Here is a 26,050-nt window from a genome sequence, read left to right as displayed (position 1 = left end):
AATAGAAGCACCTTGTATTTACGGAATAACTTTTTGACACCAAAATGTTCTTCTTATTCCTCTTCTCAATGCACTGTTTAGTCCTGGGTAAATTGTCAGTGCTTCTGGTGAGTTTTTGCTGCCTCTAAAGGGCAGCTTTACCATGTGTTCAACGATTTATTACTGATTATCTTTTGGGATTCTCTTGTGATTTATATCTTAGTGCAGTAACAAGTTTTCTTGATTAAGTACTAGTTGGACTGTGCCATGATACTTGTCTGGTTCATGCTCTTGAAGTTTCCTTAATTTGGAAAACAGTGCATGGAGGATGATTCATTGGGACCCGCATCTTGCCCTAGTAGGGAATTGGGACTTGTCTGGGGTATGTTTGAACACAAAAATCTGGAAATGCTTTTGGGGTGTGCAGGCAGTAATATCTTTCATCAGCATCTATTCATATTTAGAAACAGTTATTTCCAATTAAGTTATTTCCCATCAAGTGCATTATATTTTAAGTAGAGTGCTTCTGTAAAGGAAGCTGTGAAGACAGTTGACATCGGAGCAGAAGAGAATAGTGCCAGCTCCTTGTGTTGTTTGTTATGTTGTGCATGGGTGTGTTACGGGTGTGTTACATGTGTGTTATGTTGTGCATGGGTGTGTTACATGTGTTACCTTCCCCACAGTGTTCGTAGGGCTGTGGATGAGGATGAAGAGGCAGCAGAAGAGCGTCGGGCCGTGCGCAGCATCTGGATGGCTGGAATGAAGGGCTTCACTGAAAGAGAAGCAGCCTCTGTCATTGTGGAGGAAGCCAGGAGACTTCTGCAGCAGGATTTGGCACTGCTGGGAGTGCAGTGGAACCCAGAGTCTTTTCTCGAGACTGATACCTCCTCTGTGATCAGCAGTGAGTCAGAACTGGAAGACAGACTGCATAGATCAGATGGAGAGGAGTCTGCTGAGTCTTCAAGGGTGTTAAACAAAAAAGGCTGCAGAGTTCAACACTGTAATGGCCTTGGTTCCCAGATTGAAAACTTATCAAATATTAAAAAGGGATGTAAAAGGCGACTGAGCAGTAGCACAGAAAGCTCTGTATTTGAGAGTGAAGTCCTGGGCAGGAAACAGGCTCGAGCAGAGGAAGGCAAGGGTGATCTTGTGTACAGTGCTAGAAAACGGCCCAATGTGTGCAGAGGAAATGAAAACGTAGAAGAAATTTCTCTGGTCAAAACCAAGATGAATTCCAGAACAGCAATCCTTACTGAACAAGGAAAAACACCAACATTGAGAACAGAGTCTTCAGCCTCTAGATTGATTAAAAGCACAGATACACATTTAAATCGGACTAGGAACAAAAATACCGCTTCAAAACTGCAGGGGTCACTTCTTGAAGATTCAAATAAGCTTAGCATAGATATACAAAAGCTGCCTGTTTCCTGCACCACCATCTCTACAGATAATTCTGTTTCAAACCAAAATAATAAGGAATTTATGGAAACAGATTCTGTAACTCATGAAGTCTCAAGTTCTGTACAGATGGGGGGTGTTAAGATTGGGAAGAAAGACAAAATGGAAGGGTTATTTACCGAGCCTAGCACCACTAATGAAGGCATGCCTAAGGGGAGAGCAGGTTTTCAGGCACCTGTTATGCTGAAGGGTACTCCACACACCAATGTGGGGACACACAGTATTGTAGGAAGTAGAGGGATACCTGGTAGTGCTGGGACACAGAGAACTGACAAAACTGATGTTAAGCAGAATAAAAAGAATAAAACTCAAACAGATGTGAGCTGTCCTGAGGTGAGGATTGATAAGAATTTTTGTCCTGGTGAAGAGAAAATCTGCAATATTCAGATTCAGAATGCTGGCAGAAATGGGAGTGAAAAGCCCAATGGAATATTGTTGCAAGCTGGAACCATGCAGAATGGCAGCAGTCATCCTAGAAATTTTCTGAAAGGGTCTTTAGTAAAATCCAGAGGTGTTAGCAATGCAGATGGTGTTCAGAATGATCCAGCCTCTCATCTGTTTTCTGACTCTAGAGACTTTGAAGACAGCATCCAGTTGGATACTCAAACTGAGATGATAATAAAACAGGAGGGAGCAGCTGGAATCACAGGACAGCAGGGGATACAAGGTTCAGAGCTGGCAGCAATACCACAGCAGGAAATATCAGAAAAACGAAGCAGTTTATGGACTGAGAATGATGCTGATAAAAGGCTGGCTCCAACAGTTAGGAAACTGAGCTCCCCAAGTCTTATCACAACAAATGACATTACAAAAAACACAACTCAGCACTGTAGTAATAAAGTTTTGGAGTCTGGTGGCCTTAATTTACAGCCTGTAGTGAAGAAAATAGAACCTGCACCTTGCCTTAAAGAGAGCGATTTCTCAATGACTGACTCACAGCTACACAGTTTTCTACAAGATTACCAGACCCAAAATTCAGTGAAAGGGGAGAGTGTGTCTAAAGACGTGAATAAAGCAACCTCCCATTTTGGTAGGGAACACATTGTACAAGTAGAATGCCAGCCTGTCCCTGAAACAAGCCTAAATATGAGTGATAACTTGCTGTTTGATGATAGCTTCAGCAATGTCAGTGACCTTTCAGCTGTTCACATCATGGAAGCTGATGGAAAGGACCCTGTGGCTTTGCTTCCTCCAGATGGTGTTTTGCAGAATCCAAGGCCTGTCGAGAATAAATTTGATGTCGGTGACAATCAGAAAGAACACGAGAATCCTGCACAGTGTAACGATGTGTCTCTAGCATCCTCAGATGTAATAGCAGAAGTTTTAGACCATGGAAATTCCCCGTCTTTTCTGAAAGACATTCCTTCTACATTTCAAGGTCAGTTAGGATTAAGAAACTCAGTAATTTGTAACAGTGACCCCAGTCCAAAGGATTTAGTAGGAGATCAAGGTGAAAAGCTCCAGAGAAGCCACCAAACTTTTGAGAAGAACCCCCATCCAGTGGTGTGGACTGAATGCTCGTTTGAGCTAAGCCCAGGATTGCAGGATGTGTTGGACAAATGGCCCAGCCTCTCAGGCACTGAAACAGCTTCAACAAGTTCCAGTTTGAAAGGAGAGTTAGTTGCTCCTATTGTTAGTCAAGAGCCAGATCCAGGTTTTGCATCTGACTGTTGTCAGCAAGAGCCTTTGCCCACTTGCCAGAATTTAAAAAGCTCTTTCAAGGCTAAAGAAAACAAAATGGAAAACTTGGATATTCAGAAAACACATGGCATAACACTTCAGCTCGAGGGAAGCAACAGAACATTCTGTCCTGCAGCAGATAGTAATAATGGGTTTATTCCTCCAACACCTCCCAAAGAGCTTTTTCCAAAATGTTCTGTTTCTCTCCCATCTGCAAGAAAGGGACAAGTCACCTGCAAGAAGGAAGGGCGGACGATTCAGCTGCAGTGGAATAGTGAGGGCAATGCAGAGCAGCAGGTAAAAACATTCCAGGACAATCTTGAGTGCCTAGACCCAATTGAGGCAGATGAGATAAAAGATAATTCTATTGTAGACCAAGGCTTTTCACTGCAGCTATCTCAGGATGTTTTTCCATTTGTTCCCTTAAGTGCTGAAAGTTTCACTATTATTGATGTAGCAAGCGACAGAGCACTTTTCCAGACTTTTGTTGCAGAATGGAAGGAGAAAAGCAGATTCTCCATCTCAGTGGCATGTGAAAGAACAAAGTGCCTTTTGTCTCCCAAATCAACGATTGGTGGCAAATTCAAAAAAGGTCAGTTTCCTGTTCCAGTGCATTATTTTGTGAACAGCATGTGGTATCTTCAGCTTATAGCAGGCTGGAGAAAGAAAGGATATGCAAAATGGAGGAAAATCACTGATGTAATAGACTCATGGAGTGTTTGGGGTTGGAAGGGTCCTCTGGACATTATCCAGTCCAACCCCCCTGCTAAAGCTGGTTCATGTAGTGCAGGGTGCACAGGATCACATGCAGGCAGCTTTTGAATATCTCTAGGGAAGGAGATTCCACAACTTCTCTGGGCAATCTGCTCCAGTGGTCTGTCACCCTCAAAGTAAATAAGGTTTTCCTCCTGTTCATATTAAGCCACCCATAAAGCATCCCTTCCAAATTCTGGCCTTTTCTAGCAACCTCTCCAAGAGTTGAGATAGAAGTGTGTTCCTTCCATTCACTCTGAAAAGCATTTCATATTTGCCTGTCAAAAATCTATTTTGATAGTTAAGAAATGTTACTGTTGTTGTTATGGTGATGTGACAGCAAAGAATCTAACTGCTTAATCTTGTCATTTTAAAGGAAGAATATGTTTAAAAAACAGCAGCAAACTGCAGTGTATGAATACTTCTGTGGGGAAAAAAAAGGAAGCAATATTGCAACGGCCCAGAGACTGATCTGAATTTTGCACGTGCTTATATTGAACCAAGTTTACATTTTGAAAGTATTTGAAAATGTGTAACCTTGGTTCAGAGGTAGTCACAGAAGAATATTCAGATGCTCTCACATACCAACTAGCTGCTAACACTTCATTACTATCACCAGAGACCTGTCAAGGAAATGCTTGACAACAACTCTCCATTCTCTACTAACACACAGCTCCTTTACTTTACTAAGACCTGATAATATTCCATTTTAGGCTCAACTGTACATATTTGCATTTTCAGGATCCCAAATCTTCTGTGTTTATGGATGCCATTTTATAATAGTAACTTGAAATTATTTCTTTAGTGAGTTCTCCTCAGCGGACACAAGTTAAAGATGAAGGGTTTCCTGTCCAAGGATGTGAAGGCATCTTGGTAGTTGGACTGGCAGTGTGTTGGGGTGGAAAAGATGCCTACTATATCTCTTTGCAGCAGATCCAAGACCAGAGTGGTAAGTGAGCAGACAGGCTCTGCTGGGTTATTTGACACTGCATCTCAAGAAAGCTCCTTCAGCCGATAAGGTTCTTGGAAGTGCTGTGATTGTCCTAATCCCAGCTCAGTTGTGTGGTGGAGTAATTGGGCAGTCTTAGGTGTTAAACACCCTCGGACAGGTTGCTGTGGATACATCTATAGCCCTGTGTAATAAGGGCGGGTAATTGGCTCAGACACTGGACTGTGAGCATGCATATGGCTAAAACATTTGCTCACTCCCAAGTTCTCTTTATCTAACTTGCTTTTTCCTTTAAATCTCTTCCAGTTTTTGCTCTCCAGAACATATCTAGCACTCAAATGCTGAACACAGCCCAATCTGTGCTAAGTGACCTCGTGACTAGGGTTTGATTCCTGGCTCTCCTTTGTTTGTTAGTACAGACACAGCATATTGCTTTTGGGAGCCGAGTCTGGTTTGATAAAAACATGTAATAGTGCTATAGATGTATTGTTTGTTCATAGTTCAACTGAAGCTTTTGTGCTTAAGGTGGTTGCATTCAAAATTTTTCTCTTGCTGTTTTTACCATGTAATGGGTTAAAAGATGATTTTTGCTTGTATTTCCTGCCTTAGAAATCAGTCCAAGTTTGGCACCCCCACCGTTGGACCAAAGCCTGCCTGTGACAGAGAGACTGAACCATCTGCAGCTGTACCTGCAGAAGAAGACCAAGAAGGAGTGCTCACTCATCATGTATGACTTCATCCAGCACTACAAAACTCTGCTGATGGCTTGTGGCATCTCCTTGGAAGGAAGTTTCGAGGACCCAAAGGTTTGCAGGATTAAGAAATTTCTCTTGGATGAAAATACTAGTTTAAAAACAAAAGTGGAAAGGCAGGAGTACTTTCTGGTACTTCTGTTATTACAGTATGAATCTGTCAGGAAGTTCAGTGAAATTGTCTTTCAGTGGGCAATCTAGAAGAGTATTTTGAGGATATTTGCTTTGCTATAGTTGTTCATGGTAGCTGCAAGAGAAACAAACAAAGAGTTTCAGAGGTTAGCACATTATTATTTCATACCTTACCTGGCAGGGGAAATGAAGATAAATCTTTCCCCAGTCCCAGTGGACAGGACTTAACTTCTGTTTTGTTGCAGTAAGAAGCTTGGGACAAGTGCTTCTGGTCAGGTTATTCCTTCTGAGAGCAGAAGACTCTATAAGCAAAAGATTTACCCACTATGCATACAGACCACTTTGCTACCCCTGTTTTCTCAAAACAAAACAAAGTTTACATGGAATTTCAAAAGGTTTGGGTACCAGTTGTAACTCACATGAAACACTAGCTTGAGGTAAAAGCACCTTGTTGCTCATGTTAAAAAAGGCTCTGGGTGCACAGAAGATGCAGTTGATTTTTAAAGCTTGCTTTGCATATGGGCTGAATAGCTTCATTGTAATACTCAGTTCTGCAGCAAAGTAGCTAAGGTGTTCAACACAAGGACAAATATAGATTTTTTCATACCAAGACATAGTTTTAGGATGAAATTGAAGAGCAGTAAAAGCATCTTTCTCTTCACTGTTCCATGTAATAGTCATATTCACGTTGGTTCATCTTAGTGACACAATGAATATATACTACACCCTCCCCAACCCCATGTATATACATATGAGTTTTTACTTCTGTTTGCATGGCAGAGGCAATGTAGAAATCTGTGCTTCATCCTGTTTTGACACAAGAAATTGAAATGTACATATAAATTAATTTGCTTTGAAGACAGGGGCTTAAGCTCTACAAGGAGTAAAATATCCCATGCAGAATTCTTGGTATTAGTCCTGTTCTGCAAAAGATAGGAGAGCACAGCTTGGCTAATATTCTAGATCAATAGCAAGTTCTGATCTCCAGAAAGTCATTTTTCAGATTAAACATTAAATTTGATTAAATTTGATCCTAATTTTTGTATTTATTCCCTTTGAGTCAAGTTTTAATAAGTGAAAAGACATTTCAAGATGTGTTTATTTGACAGAGGATAAAGTTTTCAAAAGTACAGAAATAACTTTTCTTTTAGAAAGAAATAACTTTGCATTCTCACTCAAGAATTAAGCTCTTCAGTGACTTAGGCTTTCCTGAAGGTTTTTACTGAAATGATGTAACAAATTATTGCAGTTTGTTTACCTGCCAAATGAGGAAAAATAATATCCACTATAACCTTGAATTAAGCCCTGGCTAAATATTTGCATTTTATTATGACTAAAAGGTAAAAAAAAAGTCTCATGGAGGTCTCCCTTTTTAAGGTTGCATGTTGGCTGCTAGATTCTGGCTCCAAGGAACACACCCTTCACAGCATGGTGACCAACTTTCTCCCCAGTGAGCTGCCTCTCCTGGAAGGGGTGGGCACGGGCCAAGGGGTGCAGAGCCTGGGGCTGAGTGCCAGCACAGACCAGTCTGGGCGGTACAGAGCAGCCATAGAGTCTGTGCTTGTCTTCAACGTCATGGACCAGCTCCACAAGGAACTACAGAAGGAAAATCTGACAGGTAAAGACACATCCTCCACCTGGGGGCAAAGATGGAAGGCAAATACAGCTGTGCTGCCACAGGCTGAATGATCCGTGCAGAAGAGAGGTAGTTTGGAAGTTCTATCTAAATGTATTCTGTCAAAATGCTTCATTTGTTAAATGCTTTCATTTGCTAAAAGAAAAGAGGGAAGTTCCCTTGGAAACATATATATTCTAAAAGAAAAATTAAAATATAATTCTTATTTCCCAAATTTCCACCAGTTCCAGTGGTTAAGGCTGTAGCAGAGTCTATTCTAAGTCTCTAAATCAAGCAGATTTGTGCCTCCCAGGTGAGTGCCCTGGCCATTCTGAGGGATTTGTGGGTGTGTCTGTGATTTCTCATTAGCATTTTCAAAAGTTTTTGTATTTTCTTGTCAGAAGTAATTGCTAAAATCCTCAAATGTTTTCTGAAGGAGATTTCTTGCTCTTTGGCCTGCCCATATAGCATGATTTGTCATGTATGCATTGTGTCCATGAAACTCTTGTGGTTCCATAGTGAATGATCCTGTATGTTTGCACTAATAATTGCTGTGTGCTTGTGCTGTTTTAAAACAAGCCTTCAAAAAAACCCCCAAAAATATACTATTGGTGATCATTATAATAGTTTCCCCTAAATTATATCCAGAGCCGAGGATTGTGGTCCAATCCTGCTGAAGCATTTTATTGCAAGTTTACCACATAATTTATGATTGTTACTGTTGAACCTTAGAACATTTTAAAAAGATGTGGGTGGTGGAATTAATGTGTATCAAGTTAGAAAGCCTTACATTAAGTAAGGCTTAAATGTCTGCAGTTCATAAAATGTTGATATACAAAAAGATGTATTTTTTAGAAAAAAATTGACAGAACCTGCTTTCTTTAATACCTTAGTGATAGGATGTTCTGGAACACTTCGCATTGTGAAATATTTCTTATTCCAGAAACAAAGGTATTTAAATTAAATCTACAGTAAAAGATTTCAGTGTGCCAGAACATTTCAGTATTTTCAAAACTGAGGATTCTTTTTTTTTTTTTTAATGAATGTGTTTATCTACAGTTGATCTGTTTTATAAAAGATTTTCTTTGGTTTGTACTTACTACAGATGTATTTTCTAAAGTGGAGATGCCCACCCATTATTGCTTGGCTCTGCTGGAGCTGAATGGCATTGGTTTCAGCACAACAGCCTATGAAACCCAGAAACAGGTCATGCAGGCTAAACTGAGCCAGATCGAGACCAAGGCATATCAGCTGGCAGGGCACAGCTTCTCCTTGACCAGCCCTGATGACATTGCAGAGGTACATGAGGGTTGGGGCGGGAGGGGGAGAACTTCCCAGAAGTTATCATCAAGAGGCTTTGGCTAAAATAAGAAAAACATTTCTTCATGGGAAGACAGCATGAAGAAAATCCAAGATGCAAACCCAGCTCTGCTGAGAGTTATTTTATCCTTACATTCATTATGAGCTTGCTGCCTGCAAGAGGCTGGGTCTCTCCTGCTTGTTACTGATCATTCTGGTCTCTGCCAACTTTAGCAGAGATAAAGAAGGTAGAAGTGGAAATATGTATGATGGAAATAAAAACCAAGTGAAAATAAGCACGTGGTTTGTATAGGACCGTGGCCTCTCAGGGTGCATGAGGAGATCTGCCAATTAAATGGCTTTTGGAGTAGTTTGGATGAGTGGTACAGGACTGGAGAAGCTTTTTTGCAATGCCAGTGTCCAACACAAGAGATGTGATTTGGTGTCATGTAGTCTTGAGTCTAAGAAGAGTTGTACTGAAAAAGTTGCATTGTTGCCCTTGCCCCTGTACAGACATGAACGAGGAGGAAAAACTGCTTTAAAAGTTTTGAGTCAACTGCTGTCTGCTTTTAAGAACCTTTTAAGAACTGATACTTCTTAAAATCTAAGAAACAGATTTCTATGTAAAACAGCAAAGCTTTCATTCCTGAAGAATTTAACTTTTTTTTTTAATGCACATTACATGGAATAATTGAAATTGATTAAAATTGCTGTGCATGGTATTCTCCCCCTTCTCTTTTTTTTTTCTCCATATACTATTTTCTTGCTGAGGGGCTGAACTTTATATGAAAGTAGTCAAAATCTGCAAGCAGCTATGAGTAAAAGAAAATCCACAGAAATATTCCTTCTTCATTGCAAATGTAGAAGTCTTGCTCAGTAACAGTAGTCTAAGTTAGAACCCCTGAAAAAATGTTCTACTTCAGTTTCACTCTGCTTCATGGAAAAGGGGAAGTAAAGTTTTGTCTGAAATGCTGTTTTCTGAACTACAGAAGCTTGTACCTCATGTGGGAATTTATTACCAGCCATGCAAAGTACCTTGTATAAGTTAATGCGACTTTACCCTTCTAGTTTTGTGTCAGTAAAACTTCTGTGCCATAAATGGGCAGGAGAAAAGCTTTCTGTTCCCTTCTGCCAGCTGTGAAATCCAAGACAATAGCTGCTAAGTAGTGTGTCATGCTGCATAGAAACATAAAGTGAAAAATTAGGAGCTGTGTTCTGTCTGTCACCAAACGAGCATATACTTAATTTTCTGCTTTTTGGCAGTTTGTTTGAAAAACTAATATTCTAGCTATTCTCTAAAAGTATTTGTGACCACCTCTTTCTGTGCCATTCATATTGTTCTGAAGCCTGCTCCCTGCTACCACACCTTTTTTTTTCACCAATGTTCTTCCCACTTTCAGTCCTCTGAACATTACATTTTATTACAGCTGACTGTCAGTAATAACCTCACTTATTGGATGGAGTTAATTACCTTTTCTAAAAACATACCTCTGAATTTAAACTTAGAGTGTTCAGAAAATGAGATTTTAAATTGCATTTCGTAGTTAATTAAAATGAGGAGGAATGACTTTGATAGCTGGGATCTTTAATCAGCTTTTTAATTACCTGAAGCATTTGTACTATCCTTTGGCTGGAACAAGCTGTTTAAGTGCTCAGTTGCTTTTGTTTTCTCCTGGGAGCAGCATGCAGAAACTGATTTGAAATGCTGGCCTCTTTCAGGTGTTGTTCCTGGAGCTGAAGTTGCCACAAAATGGAGATGTGAAAGTCCAAGGGAGCAAGAAAACCCTTGGTTACACCAGAAGAGCAACTGCTAAAGGAAACAGGGTCAGGCTAAGCAAGCAGTTCAGTACAACCAAGGTACAGTAAAATCTGTTTCTAGTCTGAAAGTGAATTTTAATTGCCTTTTGCTCCTCCAGTTACCACTGCAAATTCAAACTGGCTTCTACCTTCTCTGTTAGCAGAATTAGTGACTCCTACTCTCCTAAAGCTTGAGTGCAGTGAGGACATGCCTGTAAATAGCAGGCTTCAATAAGAGGAAATCAGGCAGAATCTGATTTCCCAAATCACGTGTAAGACCAAAATAGCACAATAATTTTGTAAAGCCAATAGCAGAAGAATTTTTCCTCATCAGCTTGAAAGATATTTAAATACCATGTCGACTAAATACAATATTTTCCTCTTCCTGCTACTATCAAATCTGTATTTTTTGCTTCAGAGAATTTGTCTTCAGAATGGCTAATCTGATGGTTTATCAAATTTAGTATATCAGAGGCTTGTATGATGTGAAGGCTATTGACATTCTTGCCTGTTGATAAATATTGTGGACCTGCATTAATACCAACTGCTGCAGGCTAATGGGTGCTCTGGCCAGACAAGTGGAATTAGCAGATATATATGTTCCTGTTTTCAGGACTCATTAATCTGTGTTGTTTTCTTAGTTTCCCCTTGTTCAGTGTAGTCTGTACTCGGAAGACAAGTATTGATTTCTGGAACTCAAGTGGCAGTGAAGACATTGGGTGCAGTGGTGGTGGCAGAGCAGGGAGCAAGAAGCAGAGGGAGGATTTCCTCCTTTGTGATGTGGAGGGATGAGGCTGCAGCTGCCTGCGGAACACGCACAAAAAAGTTATTTTGAGAAATGTTTGCATGCCACTGTCTTTTGAAATTCTTGTTAGTCCCTTCATATTTCTGATTAAACTGAAAGGATTTGATTGCTAGTGATCAGCTTTGTCTTTCAAGGAGCGTGGTCAAGGGCTTCACTTGGTGTTCCTAGTGTACAGATAGGAGAGAGCAGGGAGAAAAATATGCAAGAAGATGGAGGAGAAGCATTAACGCTGGACAAGAGGAGACAACATAGGGGACCTATGGCAAGTGATGCTTTATTTCATGTTTCAGGTGTGGTTTATTGGTTGGTGTAGATTAGGAGTGATGCTGAGGGTGCAGAAGTCCAGAGAGAAGTGATTGTCTTCTCGTGGGTAATAAAACTGCAGCTGTGTCAGGTGGTGCTTTGATTGCCCAGGTGTAGGTGGTATAAGTGGAGAGGATATGGATTTAATTTTAAGGCAGTGACACTGGAAGCTCACTGTGGGTGAAGGAGTCACTTTTTCCTGCAGAGCAGCAAAAACTTTATTTATAAAGTTTTAAAGGCCGTTGATTAGTTGTGCCCTTTTCTTCCCACAAGGATGTTTTGGAGAAATTAAAGACACTTCACCCATTGCCAGGGCTGATATTGGAATGGAGGAGGATCAACAATGCCATTACTAAAGTGGTGTTTCCACTTCAGAGGGAGAAACGATTGAATTCTGCACTGGGAATGGAAAGGATATATCCAATTTCACAGACTCACACAGCTACAGGTGAACAAATGTGTGCAAATGCCTCTGTTCTTACTGGCTTTTTGTCTTTTTGTATGTGTGTGCAGTTTTTCTAAGAGGAAAAGATAGGAAATCAAGCCTGTGCTGTGCTTCAACCAAGCAAAGATACTGGTACATCTATTTGACATATGTCTGCCTTAAAAACCCAGATGTGTTTAAAATAGCTTTTGTGTTCACTGAGCAGTATTATTCATTTCTTGCACATATTACCATGTAAATCTCTGACTCCAGACCAGATTATTAGTGATACAGAAATGGGGAAGCCCATCACAAACCCATTAAACACAAATTACTTTTCCTTTTTAAAAATTTTTTTCAGTGGTTGTGTCCTCTCCCTCTCCTGGCCATTGTATTTTGGAGATGCAGTGTGTGCAGCTGTGCTGAGTTAGAGAGACTCCTTTTGGACCCTTCCTTAGCTCTGCCCTATCTTCCTTTCAGGTCGAGTAAGCTTCACAGAGCCAAATATCCAGAATGTGCCAAGAGATTTTGAGATTGAAATGCCGACTGTGGTTGAAGAAAGCCCCCCCTCCCAAGCCCATGGAAATGTTAATTCTCGTGCTGCACTGGGGGGCAGGTAGGAGGATCTTGACAAAGCTTCTGTCTAAATGTGATCGGGTTGTCAAATTTCTTTTTTCTGCCTTCACCTGTGGCTGCTGTTGTGTCAGTGTGACTTGTTCTTCAGTGTTTATCTTACAGGGAATCAATACCTAAAAATCAGTGATACATGAAAGGCATAATAACACTAACAGCATGTGGTTTCATGTTGCTATTTGCTTTCTTTTTGACATTCTTTATGAAACCCTTCAGTGAGATTAGTGTTACGTTCCCAGCTGTTGGATGGAAAAGTCTGAGTGTGAAAATAACCAAACTGAAGTTAAGATCTGGTTTGAGTTGCTAAGAACTACTCTGAAAGAGGATAGAATATTGTGGAGGAAGCAGAATAAAATTCATTTGTTTTATGCTGTGCAGCTCCCTTTTAAAGGAAACAGGGGTGAACATCTTTTTCATTCTTTGTTAATAATTTCATTTGTGATAGTGACCTGCAGTAACTACCAGGTAGCACGGGAAGATTTCTAAATTTGGTTTTTCTTAACCAAATATCCTGTTTTTTATGATTCTACACTCCTACTTTGACAGCATTACATGCCAATGCCTAAAAAGTTGTGTGGAAGTCTAGTGAAATACCAATCTTTTAGCATGTACCTTGTGAGCTTTGAGGCTTCCTACTTGGTGGTGCTTTTCTGCCCTTTCAGTTGCTTTTTCCTTTAAGGTTCTTGTCCCACTTGTGTCACCTGAGTGACTTTTCTGAGCTTTTTTCCCCACAGCAAGATGTGAGAAATTTGAGAAGGTTTTTGCTTCTTCTGTCTGGTGCCTCCTACCACCATGTATTTAACTGCCTTGGGAAAGTAATGAGAAAAGAACCCAGGAGTAGAAGGATCTTGTTCATCTCCATCTCAGAAGAACCAGGCATAGCCATGGAGGCAGGAATGTCATTCTGAGATAAAGCTGTGGCAGGCTCAGGCTTGCAGCAGCTTTTCAGGATGGCCGGGGAGTGTGCTGGTTTCTTGAGAGTCTTCCCTGTAGAGAAGAGCCCATCAAAGAACTGGAGTGCCTGCCAGACTCTGAGGGGTCTCTCAGGCTGACTCTTCCTACATTTTCCTACATTCCTTAGTTAAGCAGCCACTGTGTTAGGAAGATGGGCAATCCTAAAGGCACAGAAATGACTGCTGGCACAAAAGAAATTGCCATCCAGCCAAGTCTGATCAGCCTTCCAGACTTTGGTCCAAACTGTCTATTATTTTACTAACTACTATTGCTACTCTTTCCTCCTGTTGTAAGAAGCTTCTGACCAAAGGAGTGTAGCTAAATTAGGTCATGGTATAAAGCCCTTACACATTTAACTAAACTGAGAACCTGTGCTGAACAGTGTGATTTTCTGCAGTAGCCAGACATGCAATTGTTCCTCACCTTTATTTCTTTTGAAAACTTATTTCTGTGATTTTTGTGCATTCATGTCATTGATCCCTACCGTGCCTGAAAAGCCAATATTTAAGAAGAAAAGGAAGTGCACAAGGGAGAGCATGGTGTTTTTTTCTGTGCTCTGCTGAAACTAGTCTTGATCTCAGAGATACCTTTTCATTTTGATGAAGAATTTCCTCAGATCCCTGATCCAGACATCAAGGATTTAAAAAGGCTTTTTGCCTTCCAGTGAAGAGCCCATTGGACTGTCTGGTAGACTCGTGCTGATGGGAGACTGTGATGTGAATGGTGTCAGAGCTGTGCACTGCTCAGTGGATGTGCTCATGGATACAATTCCATCTGCAGCTACAAATGGCTTGGTGGGACAGGAGACCTAAGCAGCCCTGAGAGGATTCAGAGCACGTGGGTGACGCTGTAAACTTCTGGCCTCTCAGAAAAGAAAATTGAGCAGCTTTGGGGCACTCTTTCCTTCAGTCTTTAGGGAGGAAACGTGCAGTGTGTTACGAGCACGTCTTCTGCAACCTCTGCTCTGTTTTTACAGGCTTACTTGTGAGTGTGTGTGTGTGTGTGTGTATGTGCAGTAATGAGGGTGATGTTGGGGGAGGGGATTTTTCTGCCTCTGGGCTGGTGTATGCATTCTGCAGAGGAGAATGATGCTGAGAGACTTGGCACTCAAGGTGAAGTGTTGAACTTTAGGATTCCCTTGCCTGTCTGGAATAAGCTCATCGCAGATCTGGGGCCATTTGTCTTACCTGTTTTAGAGCAGAATTATCCAATTTCTGAACTGGATCCTGAATGTACTAGGAAGATTTATCCCTAAATCTTTTTCTCATCAATAAATCCCTTTCAGATGTTTATGTGGTCTCTGTCCAGTTCCTCCATGGTCAAATTTGGGTATGGATTGTCCAGAAAAATGGAACAGAGGCTGGTGTCTCACTTGTTTTCATTGATCTGTTGTGGTAAAAATGATTATGCATCTCTTAGTATTTTAGAAATTGGTGAAAGGCAGTCATTTCTTTTCTCCACAGATGCAAAAAACGTTCCATTTTGCCTAATGGGCTAAAGGTTCAAGCTGCAAACAGATCTGAAGAAAGAGGAATACCATTTTCTGTTAGCATGAGGCATGCTTTTGTTCCTTTCCCAGGTAATGCCCCGGTCCTGGTCTGGAATTGTTAAGTATATGGTTAGCAAAAAATCCTAGATATAATGAAGGTTTAAGGATTGATAACAGTATATATATGTCTGAGCAGCCTACTTGGAAAACTAGTGCAGTAGTTAGCATGACTTCAAAATTATTCACACAACTCTAAAAGAGAGAGTTTCAGTTGGGCAAAGTATTCAAATGATACCATTCACATGGTCACATTTTCATTTCCTCTTTAGGAATACCTGTTTTTTAAAGAGGTAGCTAAGGCAGCTGTTAATACACAAATTGCACTCTACCTAGTGTTCTTTCTATCCAAATGTCTGTTCTCACATTGCCTCCTCTGTCTTAGACACCTGGACAGATACTTGTGTATATGGTTTTGATGGATTCTAAATGTGACTAGATGGAAAGCATGCAGGCCTGAGCATTGGGGAGACAGGCAAGAATTTGTCTTGATAGAAATTGCTGTGAAAAACTCTCCAAGCAGAAGATTAAGGATGGGTTCAGTCCTTCTTTCTGGCAAGTTGGATGGAATATTGGAGTAATTTATGAAATAATGCTTTCTGTTAACTTCTTGACTTCAGGTGGCTTAATCTTGGCTGCTGATTACTCTCAGCTGGAACTGAGGATCCTTGCTCATTTGTCTTGTGACTGTCGCCTCATTCAAGCCTTGAATGGTGGTACCGACGTCTTTAAGAGCATAGCAGCAGAATGGAAAATGATCGACCCCGAAGCTGTGGGAGACAGGACCAGGCAACAAGCTAAGCAGGTAATTTTAGGAAAAAAATTCAATAGCAGCTTTCTGGGCAGGAAGGTTCAGTGTTCAACACATTGTAGCATGTTGGAGTTCAGCTATGATTGTTCAGTAGCTGCTTTGTCCGTCCTCCCGCTCTCAGTACGTTGCAACTGGAGCTGTCGGGGTTTTTTCTGGGGGATGAGGGTGGAGAAAAGCAGCAGGAATGGCTTGGACTCAGAGGGGGTCTCTCTTCTTGAATACTTGCCATGGTTTCCATACACTTGCTTTCCAGTGGATCACATTTTGTTTTGGCTCTGCTTTCTCTGCATGGCTGACCAAACGGTTGTGATTCTTCACCCTTTCCTCTGGCAGATCTGCTATGGGATCATCTATGGAATAGGAGCAAAATCTTTGGGCGAGCAGATGGGGATTGATGAAAATGAAGCTGCCAATTACATTGAATCCTTCAAATCGAGATACACAGGTTTGGATATGGCTGTTTGGGAGCTGGGTGGTGGTTGTTGTTGTTTTTAATCCCTTCTCTCCATGTCTCTTCAAATCCTAAGTTTGTCTCAACCTACTACTTGTATCTCTTGAAAATGTGTTTCATTTTGAAAATGTCCAGTCATGAATGCAGCAGTTTGATACTCTGTAATGTTTTAGTCTTTCTGGCTTTATTTACCTTTAGGACTTTGTTCTTTACTTATTGCAATATTTTTTTTTATTTTAATTAGTTAATAAGCCCTGAGGAGTCATTTTAAAGCTCTTCGGTTTCTGAATGAGAAACATGCTTTTCCTTATTAAAACACACAGCTTCAAATGATATGCTGTGACAACTTTGGAACCATGCTTCTTATAATTTTTTAATATAACCATTTCTTTCTTCTGCTTTTGTCTTCTGCTTTCATGGACTTTTAAACTGTTTTGCATATTACCCTTTAATTTTTATCCAGCTGCTCAGAGTAGCTCTCCCCTGTTTTGTAAAAAGACATGGTTGTGTTTCTAAGAAGCATGTTAATTTTTAGGAAAGATGTAGAGACAATACAGCTACAATCAGAAAAAGAATGGACGGCAAATGGGACAAGAGGCAGCTAGCTCTAATCACAGGACCTGAAAATGTGCTGGAAAATGATGTTCTGAAGATTTAGGGTTTGTTTCTTTAGGAGACAGATGCAGAAAAATGGTTTTCTGTTAAGATTCTGTTTAGTCTCCATTAATTTCTAAATAGTCTCTCCTTCATGACCATTGGGAATGACATCCTGCTTCCTCTCTCTTGGTACATGTTTGTAACTTCACTTCTCGGGGGTTTTCACTTGCTAGGTGTTGCCAGGCTGACTGCTAAATGGCATACCTAATGAATTGACTTAGGCTCTCAGTCCTGATTTTGAATAGGTCCTTTTATGTTTTATATTTTGTAAACATGGAAAGAAACTGTCTGAAGTTAACTTCTCCCATTTTAGTACAGTTGTTACCTGAACTTGCAGTGCAAGTTCACTCTTCCCTGTCTCACCTTTCTTTGACCTAAGTTTCTTTTTAACACACTTGGTGGATTTGCTCCTTCCTTTGCAAAGTGTAGGTGGATTATTTTCTTTCATCCTAGAATCTGAAGGGACACAGCCTGAAGTCAGGCAGCCTGAGGCATCAAGGGCTCTGGCTTCTGCTTTCAATGCACTCCCTCCCTACGACTTGTCTTTCCAGTGCTGGCCCAGGTTCTGACCTCTCCATTATCAATAATACACGTGTGACCCTCTGTGCCTGGGCACTGGGCAGGATGGACTTCCCACCTCCTTGTGCACAGCCAGATACCCTGACACTGTGCACTCTCTTCCACCCCAAAAGTCTTCACAGGTTCTGCAGCAGAGCTGAATGAGTGATGGTGTGCCTTTGTCCACTGATGGGCTCTGGGAAACGGAAAGGATCTCCTCTGTGCTGCTTGGCTGCCCCAGACTGCTTTCACTGAGAGGTCAGTGCAGAACATCAGCTGTATGACAGAAAACTTTCTCTCTCCTTTCACAGGGGTCCAGAAGTTCTTGAGGGAGACAGTGCGGAGCTGCAGGAGGGATGGGTTTGTGCAGACCATCCTGGGGAGACGGCGCTACCTGCCAGCTATCAAAGACCCAAACCCCTACAGTAAAGCTCATGTATGTTGTGTGCTGTGCCTTTTTAAATTCTTTTTTAGTTTTATTTTTAAGATGGCAGATTTCTTTGCGTAGCCGTGCCTGCAGTTTAACAAGGTTTGTGAGCCATCTTAGTCGTGACCTTCCGCTTCTTGCTTAGTTCATTGTTCCCTCAGTCACTCTCTGAATAACAGAGCTTTTGTCATGGCCTGTTTGACGTAAGTCTCGTGTGACTGGGTGTGCAGCTGTCATCACTGTGCTAACCTCACTTCAGAACTCCCACGTTGGAGCTGGGGTGAGTAATTTATTGAAATCGATGGACATGATTTTAAAAAGCCTCCACGCAGGGGTACACTTTAACTCTTCAGGCTGAGTTGCTCCCACTCAGCAGTCTTTGTATGTTTCATGCTGTCAGCACTTGAACAAGAAAGAGTATTTAAGACTTGTATTTTTGGGTATTTGTTCCTTTTCTTATTTTCCCTGAAAGGAAAATTGCTCTAACTTCTTAGATAAATATTTACTTAGTATACACCTTTGCACTAGCATAATTTTTTTTTCCAGGTCATTCTGGACACTTCTGCCATAGATTCTGCTTCAGGAAGAGTAAATTGACTCCCTAGGAAGGTGTTTCTGTGGGGAGGAAGCATTATATTTCTCAGTAGGAAGCTGGATCAAGTTGTGTGGAATTAAAGACTAAGAGTAGAAAAGAGAGGAAGTGGGGGAGTTTGTACTCCAAAGAGTTGACAGGGAAACAAGGAGGCTTTAAAAAATCTTTTGAAAATAATGGACAATTTGATCTGAAAAATACTTCAGCAGGAAGCTTTCTAGATGCATCTTCTGTCCAAATTTGATTTCGTCTTTAAAATCCTATTAAAGACCAGTTAATGAATTATTTTCATTTTCAATTCAGCATCCTCATAATTCTTTGCACATGTTTCAGCTCTAAAGAAAGAAAGAGGAAACTTTGAATACACTTTTCTTGTCTGAGGAGGGGATTAGTAGAAAAGTTGCATGTGTTGAAAGAAAAAAAGGTGGTCTGCTGTGTTTTTGCACAGCTGTAATGCTCTGGCAGTAGGATTTAGTGTGGCAGACCAGATTTGAAGTCCAGTTTCTTGCCTTTGGTTGTCCATCCCTTATGGCTTTGCAGATAGGCAGAAATGTCTTGTGGTGCTTGCATTAACTGAGATTTTTCCTCTCCCCTTGAAACTGTTACCAGTGGATTGTGACTCTTGACTCTTATTACTCTTGATATTCATTAATTTTAAATTTGTGGAATTTTGTCAGATGCCTGTAGAAATTTTGTGTCTGAAGCTAGTCTATAATGTTTCTTTCTCTCATAGAGAAAGAACAACTCTTTATTTGGAATTTTTACTCTGTGTATATTTGGCCATGTATTTATTGTTTTTAATTAAGTACATGTGACATGTTGGATTTGATTTTTTGGGGGTGAGTTTTGAGAGCAACTCTCTCTGTTCAGGCAGAGCGCCAGGCTGTGAATACAACTGTTCAGGGATCTGCTGCAGATATTGTCAAAACAGCCACTGTGAATATTCAGAGACGCCTGGAAGCTTTCTCCTCTGTGTTCAAGTCCCATGGACATCTGGAGAGCTCCTTCCAGAGAGATAAAACCGGTATGGTTGCCTCTTCTTTGCATACTGGAGCAAGATTTTCAGTGTCAGTAATGTTAGCTTAAAAAAAAAAAAACACTGAAAAAAAAAATTAGTGCTTTGGGGCCTAGAGGTGGGAGAAGTTTTATTTCCTGAGAGTGGTAAGTCTGTGTTTAATGGGCAAAAAAGTCATCAGGAAGGAGGAGGAATGTCTGCTCAACAAACTGAAGCAAATGTGACCAGAACAGAGACTCCAGTTACCTCAGAGCAGATCTTGCAAAGGTTGGCAGTGAGAGTTCATGTGTGATGTGGTCTGTGATGCCACCACAGAATTGTTCAGAAGTAGGAAAGAGGGGCTAAGCAGACACTTTGGCTTCAGAGGCAGTGAAAAAATTGAGTGGGGTGACTTCTGGTTCCAAAAATACAGTTTTTGGTTTGAATTAAGTCTGGAATTTGTTGACTGGAATTGGATGTACAGAGACTTCATAAGAGTATTATATGAAGCACTTTTCATCATAAGTTTTTTCAGCATAAGTTTTTTTTCTGCAGATAGCAAAGCTGTGCTGGGGTGCTCATTCCCAGAGGAATGCCACAAAGACTTTTTTTAGCTTAATGTAGATGGTGTTTTGTTCATCAGGTGTATTTTAGAAAGACTACTTAAGAGATGGAGAGCTGTATTTCTTTGATAGTTCTTCAACTGAAACATGAAGCTATCTTAATATGAAGACTCTGATTTGGAATCTAAATAATTAATTGGCAAACATCTAAAAATGTGCCAGGGAGTTTATTTTGGAGAGACCAGTTTCAGAGGTCAGCTAGGAGTAGAAGGCACGAGCTTGGCAGAGCTTCCCACCCCTCCTAGGAGCAGAAGCTCCTGCCCTTGGCCAGTGTAATTGCAGGGAGGTGAGTAGGTGCATTTGTGACAATTTTCCCCTGCTCTGATACTGAGTGTTTCAAGAGCTGGAAGGAATTCTTTCTCAGCAAGTCAGAGATGCCTGTGCCATCAGAGGAGCATCCTGCATCATGTGGCTGCTCCAACATTGCTGCTTCAGGGTGAGGCTTGTGTGAGCAACTGGTGATGGCTTGAAATCCTCTCTGTGAACTGAAGTCCTCCTGTTAGCTAACCTGAGAAATAAATAACTTTTGAGTCTCTGTGTGTGAGGTGGTGTTTGTTTATTTTAAAACACCAACAGCTTTTACCATGGAAGGGTTTGTTTTATGTTTTTTTTGGCAGGGAAGGCCCACCAGGATTTTGGTTTTGTCAGCTGCTTTCTTGTTTATTCAATAACTGCTCTTTTCTTCCTTCCTCAGTTCTACTCAGGAGCTACAGTTTCAGAAACTGCATTTTGCAGGAGGCTGACTGCTTTCTCGAACTAACCATTAAAATGTTTGTGGAAGAAAAGCAGAATCCTAATTCATTGCTAGAGAGAATGTTGTAAACCAGCTTCTTCTTAAACTTTGCATGATTTTGTTTAAAATTTACTTTCAGAACAGATGGTTCAGGAGACACAACTGTCTCTTACTTCTGTTCTGATTCATGTCTTTATAATGTAAGGCTGAAATGTGTATATCTAAAATACTTTTCATTAACATTTTTTCCCTCAGTAGCTGTACAAATATTGATAGAATAGCCATGATTTGTGGTTCTGTCTGTAGGCACAGGCTTTTTAATTTTCAATGTCCTCACGTTCTTTTTCTCAGCATTAGGAATGTGCAAAGGTTTTTGGTACAAGAAACACACTTGTGTGTGATGGTGCCTAACAAACTCTGCTCTTCACCTGTGTAGGAAGGCTGTTGAGGAGGAGAAGCACAGGGATGTTACATCCCATCAGAGGAGGCTTCTTTATCCTCCAGCTGCACGATGAGCTCCTCTATGAAGTTGCAGAGGACGATGTCATCCAGGTACAGCCCTGCAGTTCCTCTTTCAGCTCTGCTGTGGTACTGTATTTGAAACAAGCCTTCCTTCTAGGAGCTCACATTCTCTTCCCTGGATCCCTCCTCCCTGGGTGCTGAAAGGTCTGTGAAAACAAAGTTCATTTGGATGAAAAAAACATGTTTGCATGCTTGATCCCTTGATTTTTGGATTTAAGCCATGCCCATGGCTGAAGTTCATTTTCAGTGTGTGCTTTGTTGCTTGTAACAGCAGCTCATGCAACTTCTCTGTGAGGCTTGATGAGTGAAGTGGCTTAGTATTGTTGACAGGTGTAGGGGGAAGTGTTTCCTCATCTGGAGGTATTTTTGCCTTCCTGTTAATGCTCTGGTGCCTAACTCAGAGCATGCATTATAACAGCTCTGGTTTGTACTCTGTGCAGGGAAAAGAGGATTCTATCCTTTTGGTACTCATTCCCTCATTCCCCACCTGCTTGTCTTCCTGGTAGGGGCACTGTGGTGCTGCTTGGCAGCGGGGTAGGTACAAGGAATGTGCTCTGTGGTTTTTGAGTGTCCTCAATGTCTGTGTGTGTGCTCCTCCTCCCTGAGGGCACTCCTGGGCACAGGGAGTCTCTCAGGGTTTGAGCTGGATGTTGGCAGCTCAGTGTTGCCCAAGTCCTGAGCATGGACACAGGGAGGCTCCCAGGCTGTGCTTCCATACCTTGGGGTTCCATTCTTCCCCTTCTGCACATTTGCTGATGACAAAAGGTCATCTCCTGATGGCAAGCAATAACTCCTAGTCTGACAGAGCTTTCAGCAGGGCTGACTGGCCTGAGCATGCATGTATATATTAATAAATATGTGAAGAATATAAGTGAGTATATTTATTAATAATATAGTAATAATTTATTAATAATATAGTAATAATAAATATGTGAAGAATATAAGTGAGTATATTTATTAGTAATATAGTAATACTTTATTAATAATATAGTAATATTAATAATATGTAAATAAAAACAAGAGGTTCGATATTTTTGTCTTGAATCTCAGCTCAAGCTTTTTCTCATTTTGCCAGCTTTGTTCAGACATCTGCTGCTTCAATCTAGGCAGACTGTTTTTGAGACTGAAAGGCTCCTAATATTCTTCCTGCAGAAGAATGAAATCCCCTGAGTGTAGGCTTTAACATCTTTAGATACTGACTCCAGTTTATCATGGTGTTCCCAGGAGAACTGGAGACAAGTGAATAGATTTGCTTATAATTTATTGTATTCTGTTTATTTCATTAACTACCTCAACCTCAAGAGCAATTATTACCAGCTTTTCTAACTTCCTTCAGATGTATTTCTCCATAGATTTTTCTGGGCAGTTGCTTAAACTGCCTGCCCTGCAGCACAGCTGCTGTCCCTGGTTCTGGGTGCAGCAGCCCTAATCAGGCGTTCTTTGCTGGTGCCATGTGCTGGACTTGTGACCATTCTCAGAGAATCTCCTTCTGTATGGTTCATGTTTCTTTTGATCTGCTGGGCCCCAAACTTGATCAAGGCTGGAGTGGTTTGAATAGAGTGGGAAATTGATTTGTGTGTCATGCAAGCAACATTTTCTAAGTTCCAAAATTTCATTTCCTTGTTTTCTCACAGCAGTGGGCCTTGCTTAGGCCCTGTTCAGTTTTTAATCTCTGATAACCCCATTTTTTTCCTGCCCAGGTGCAGTTATTTTTCATCCTATTTTTGAACAGCAGATTATTTCTGTCCTAATTCTCTACCCTGCTTCTTTCTACTCTGTCTGTGCTGAATTACATCCTATTTCAAAACACTTTTCTAGGTTATCAAGATTATTTTGAAATGCAGTATGTAGGGGCAAAGAGGTTTGGAAGACAGATCTTCCCCGAGTTCTTCATGCTGTTGTAAAGTCTTGTGTCTGATCTCCTCAAATCCCCAGCAAAAACTGTGGAGGAATTTCTATGGTGGCTACCTGTCAGGAAATTTTGAAAACACATGGAAGGGTCACACAGCTTGAATAGTTCCTCTGCTTCGTTTTAGCTGAGCTGAGGAATCACCATAACTTCAAAGCCTCTTTTCACTCTGCTGTGGAAAGGTTCATGGGATGGGTGTGGATTGAGAGATTCATTCAAATCCAGGACAGGCTGGATTCTGCATAGGGGGAAGAAAGGGGGTACCTTTGTCCAGGACAGGTTTTTACAGTCAGGATGAAAAAAAATCCAGTCTCTTGTAATCCAGACTGCTGCAGAAAGAAATAATTTCTGACCTCCTAACGGTGTGTTGAGTGTTTTCTTAGGAATACTTTTGGAGAGCAGAGAACAGTTACCTCATCTGTTTACTAGAGGGCAGGAGTTGCCTAAACTAAACAGTGAGGGGGAACCTGGGCAGTATTTGTAGCACCCACATGGAATGTGACCTGCTTTCCCAGAGGTTTATAATTTGTGTTTCACAGAGTGCTTTTCAAGCTGGCACAACACAGAGGAGCCACCGTTCTTTGCTTCTGGCAAATTTGTTTTGTGTCTTGCTTTCAGTAGTTCGAAGTTTCCAGAACAGACTCCAGGAAACACTTCAGAGTTGTGCAGCTGAGTGAAAGATGAGACTCTTCAGGACTCTCAGGTGTTTAACAGAAAGTTAATCTTGGCCCCTTTTTTGAGTAGTCTTAAACACTGCAGAACCAGTCACAGCTCTGTGCTGCATAAAATCTCGCTGGCTCTATACAGTTACTCCATTCATATGCACTAATCAGGATTTGGTTGCATTCCCACTGGTGGTAAGTCAGTGCAAATAAATGCAGGATAGGATTCCAGGTGCTTGTCTGCCCCATCTATTGACAGAAACCTAGAGCCCTGAAGCTGTGTGTGTGTCTGATGCCTGATGTTTTCTTCTAGGTCGCTCAGATTGTGAAACACGAGATGGAAAACGCCATCAAACTCTCAGTGAAACTGAATGTTAAAGTGAAAATTGGCCCCAGCTGGGGAGACCTGCAGGACCTGGAGCTGTGACACTGCTGTGTGACTTTGCCATGTGTGGGGAGGCAGCAGGCACCTTGGGCTGGGCAGGGTGCAGGCCTGGGATCACCTGCTGGCGGTGTGATGCTCCTGGGCTGTGTTTCTGCTGGCAGGGTACCAAGCTGCCTTCTGAAACCTGTGGTGGAAGCTGCTATGAAGTCACCAAGCCAAACCATCCAGAGCTCAGTCAGAGCACTGAAGCATGTTTAAACTGTACAATTATTAATTGTTAAAAGAAGGATATTTAAATGAATTCTGTCAAGGGTGCTTGATCTTGTATAAACCCCCAAAGCCTAATGAATTTATTACATATGAAATGAGCTGGATTACGTTATTAAAACAAGGTGCAAACATAATTTGGCAGTGCCTGTGTATAATTGTCTAGGGCAAAAAGAGTCACTGTGATTGCACTTGATGTACAATTTTGCAGGCCTTTGCCAGGATTATCCTGTCCTGGATTCTGCTGATGGCGCTCATGTGCTGAAGTGGCTTTACAGTTGGCTGGATTTCTCACTGAGCAGCTGTGCAGCATTCACAGTGAGTGGAACCTGTGCTTGGTTGGCCTCTGACTTTTAAGAAAGCATTTTGGTGACTGACTGCTGTAATTCATCCTACTGCTACCTTGCAAACTGGCCTCAAGAGGAATATTGTTTGGAATCTCTTAGACTTAATACAAAATCACCAGCAGAAACATTTTAAAGAATGAAGCTCAATTAATTGGTTCAAAACTTCATGGCAATGCAGATTTTTGTGAAGAAGAAAACCAACTCAGTCTGGCCAGCTGACATGGCAGCCTTGCTGGTGCTTGAGGTCCGGTGTGTTTAAGAGGAGTCATTACACAGTGGTGGGTGACCTGTGGCTCTTCCTTCAGAGACCATTCTCCTAAGGAGGCCTCACACCTGCCTGTTGGAGCCCCACTAAAACCTGCTCAGATTTCTCCCACTCTTTGCCTCAGTGTCTTTGGCTCTGACCCTGTGATGAGGCAGAAAGTTTTCCTGGGAGTTTGGGCTTGTCAAGCTGAGCCGGGATCAGATCCTTCAAAAGAAGGGGCAAGGAAGGAGCTTGCAGGGAATTAATCTGCCACTATTTGGCATCACTCTCCCCACTAATACCTTCTGGTCTGGCTAAATCTCACATCACAAGTTTTCATTTCTCTTCCAGACAGCTGCGATGGTTACACAAGTTCAGCTGCTTTTGTTAACTTCACACAATGCCTGACCTTGAATTCTGTAATTTTCATCGTCTAGCCCTTGTATCTCACAAGAAAGGGAGGACAAGTGCCTCCCGTCATCTTCCTTATGCCTCTAATTATTGTATCACATCTTTTTCTGCAGTTCCTCCCTAATGTAATCAATCTCCATCTTTCCATTCTTGCCTCCTGTGAGAAGTTTTCAAGCCCCTAATTATCCTTTCATTTCTGAACTTCTGCTGGGTCCTTTGTAAGCAGTGTACTTTTGAAGTTGCTTTTGCAGCCTGATCTGAGAGGATGCACACTTGGCTTTCAGCAGCCTGAGAGGGGGCTCGGCATCGTTAACTTCAAACGCGGAGCTTTCGGCAGGGCCCTCATCCCGCCATCAGCAGTGGCCAGCACCGAGGGCT

The 26,050-nt window shown here is 41.4% G+C and overlaps 1 protein-coding gene across 1 annotated transcript in view; it reads left to right on the top strand.

Annotated features, from left to right (window-relative positions):
- POLQ (DNA polymerase theta) overlaps positions 1-24,807 on the top strand; it is a 53,280-nt gene extending 28,473 nt beyond the window's left edge. Inside the window, exons 16-30 of the mRNA XM_059838099.1 lie at positions 663-3,709; positions 4,676-4,819; positions 5,429-5,625; positions 7,081-7,321; positions 8,424-8,617; positions 10,337-10,474; positions 11,796-11,970; positions 12,427-12,562; positions 14,997-15,112; positions 15,700-15,884; positions 16,224-16,335; positions 17,868-17,992; positions 19,446-19,599; positions 21,362-21,477; positions 24,332-24,807. Of these exons, the coding sequence (XP_059694082.1) occupies positions 663-3,709; positions 4,676-4,819; positions 5,429-5,625; positions 7,081-7,321; positions 8,424-8,617; positions 10,337-10,474; positions 11,796-11,970; positions 12,427-12,562; positions 14,997-15,112; positions 15,700-15,884; positions 16,224-16,335; positions 17,868-17,992; positions 19,446-19,599; positions 21,362-21,477; positions 24,332-24,445 (5,194 nt within the window). The 3' untranslated portion in view covers positions 24,446-24,807. The remainder of the gene's footprint in view (positions 1-662; positions 3,710-4,675; positions 4,820-5,428; positions 5,626-7,080; positions 7,322-8,423; positions 8,618-10,336; positions 10,475-11,795; positions 11,971-12,426; positions 12,563-14,996; positions 15,113-15,699; positions 15,885-16,223; positions 16,336-17,867; positions 17,993-19,445; positions 19,600-21,361; positions 21,478-24,331) is intronic.
- Positions 24,808-26,050: the final 1,243 nt, after the last annotated feature.

The sequence above is a fragment of the Haemorhous mexicanus genome, chromosome 2, assembly GCF_027477595.1.
Source record: "Haemorhous mexicanus isolate bHaeMex1 chromosome 2, bHaeMex1.pri, whole genome shotgun sequence".
Taxonomy (NCBI): domain Eukaryota; kingdom Metazoa; phylum Chordata; class Aves; order Passeriformes; family Fringillidae; genus Haemorhous; species Haemorhous mexicanus.
The sequence above is the reverse complement of the archived record's forward strand: the minus strand, read 5'-3'. Positions and strand labels throughout refer to the sequence as shown.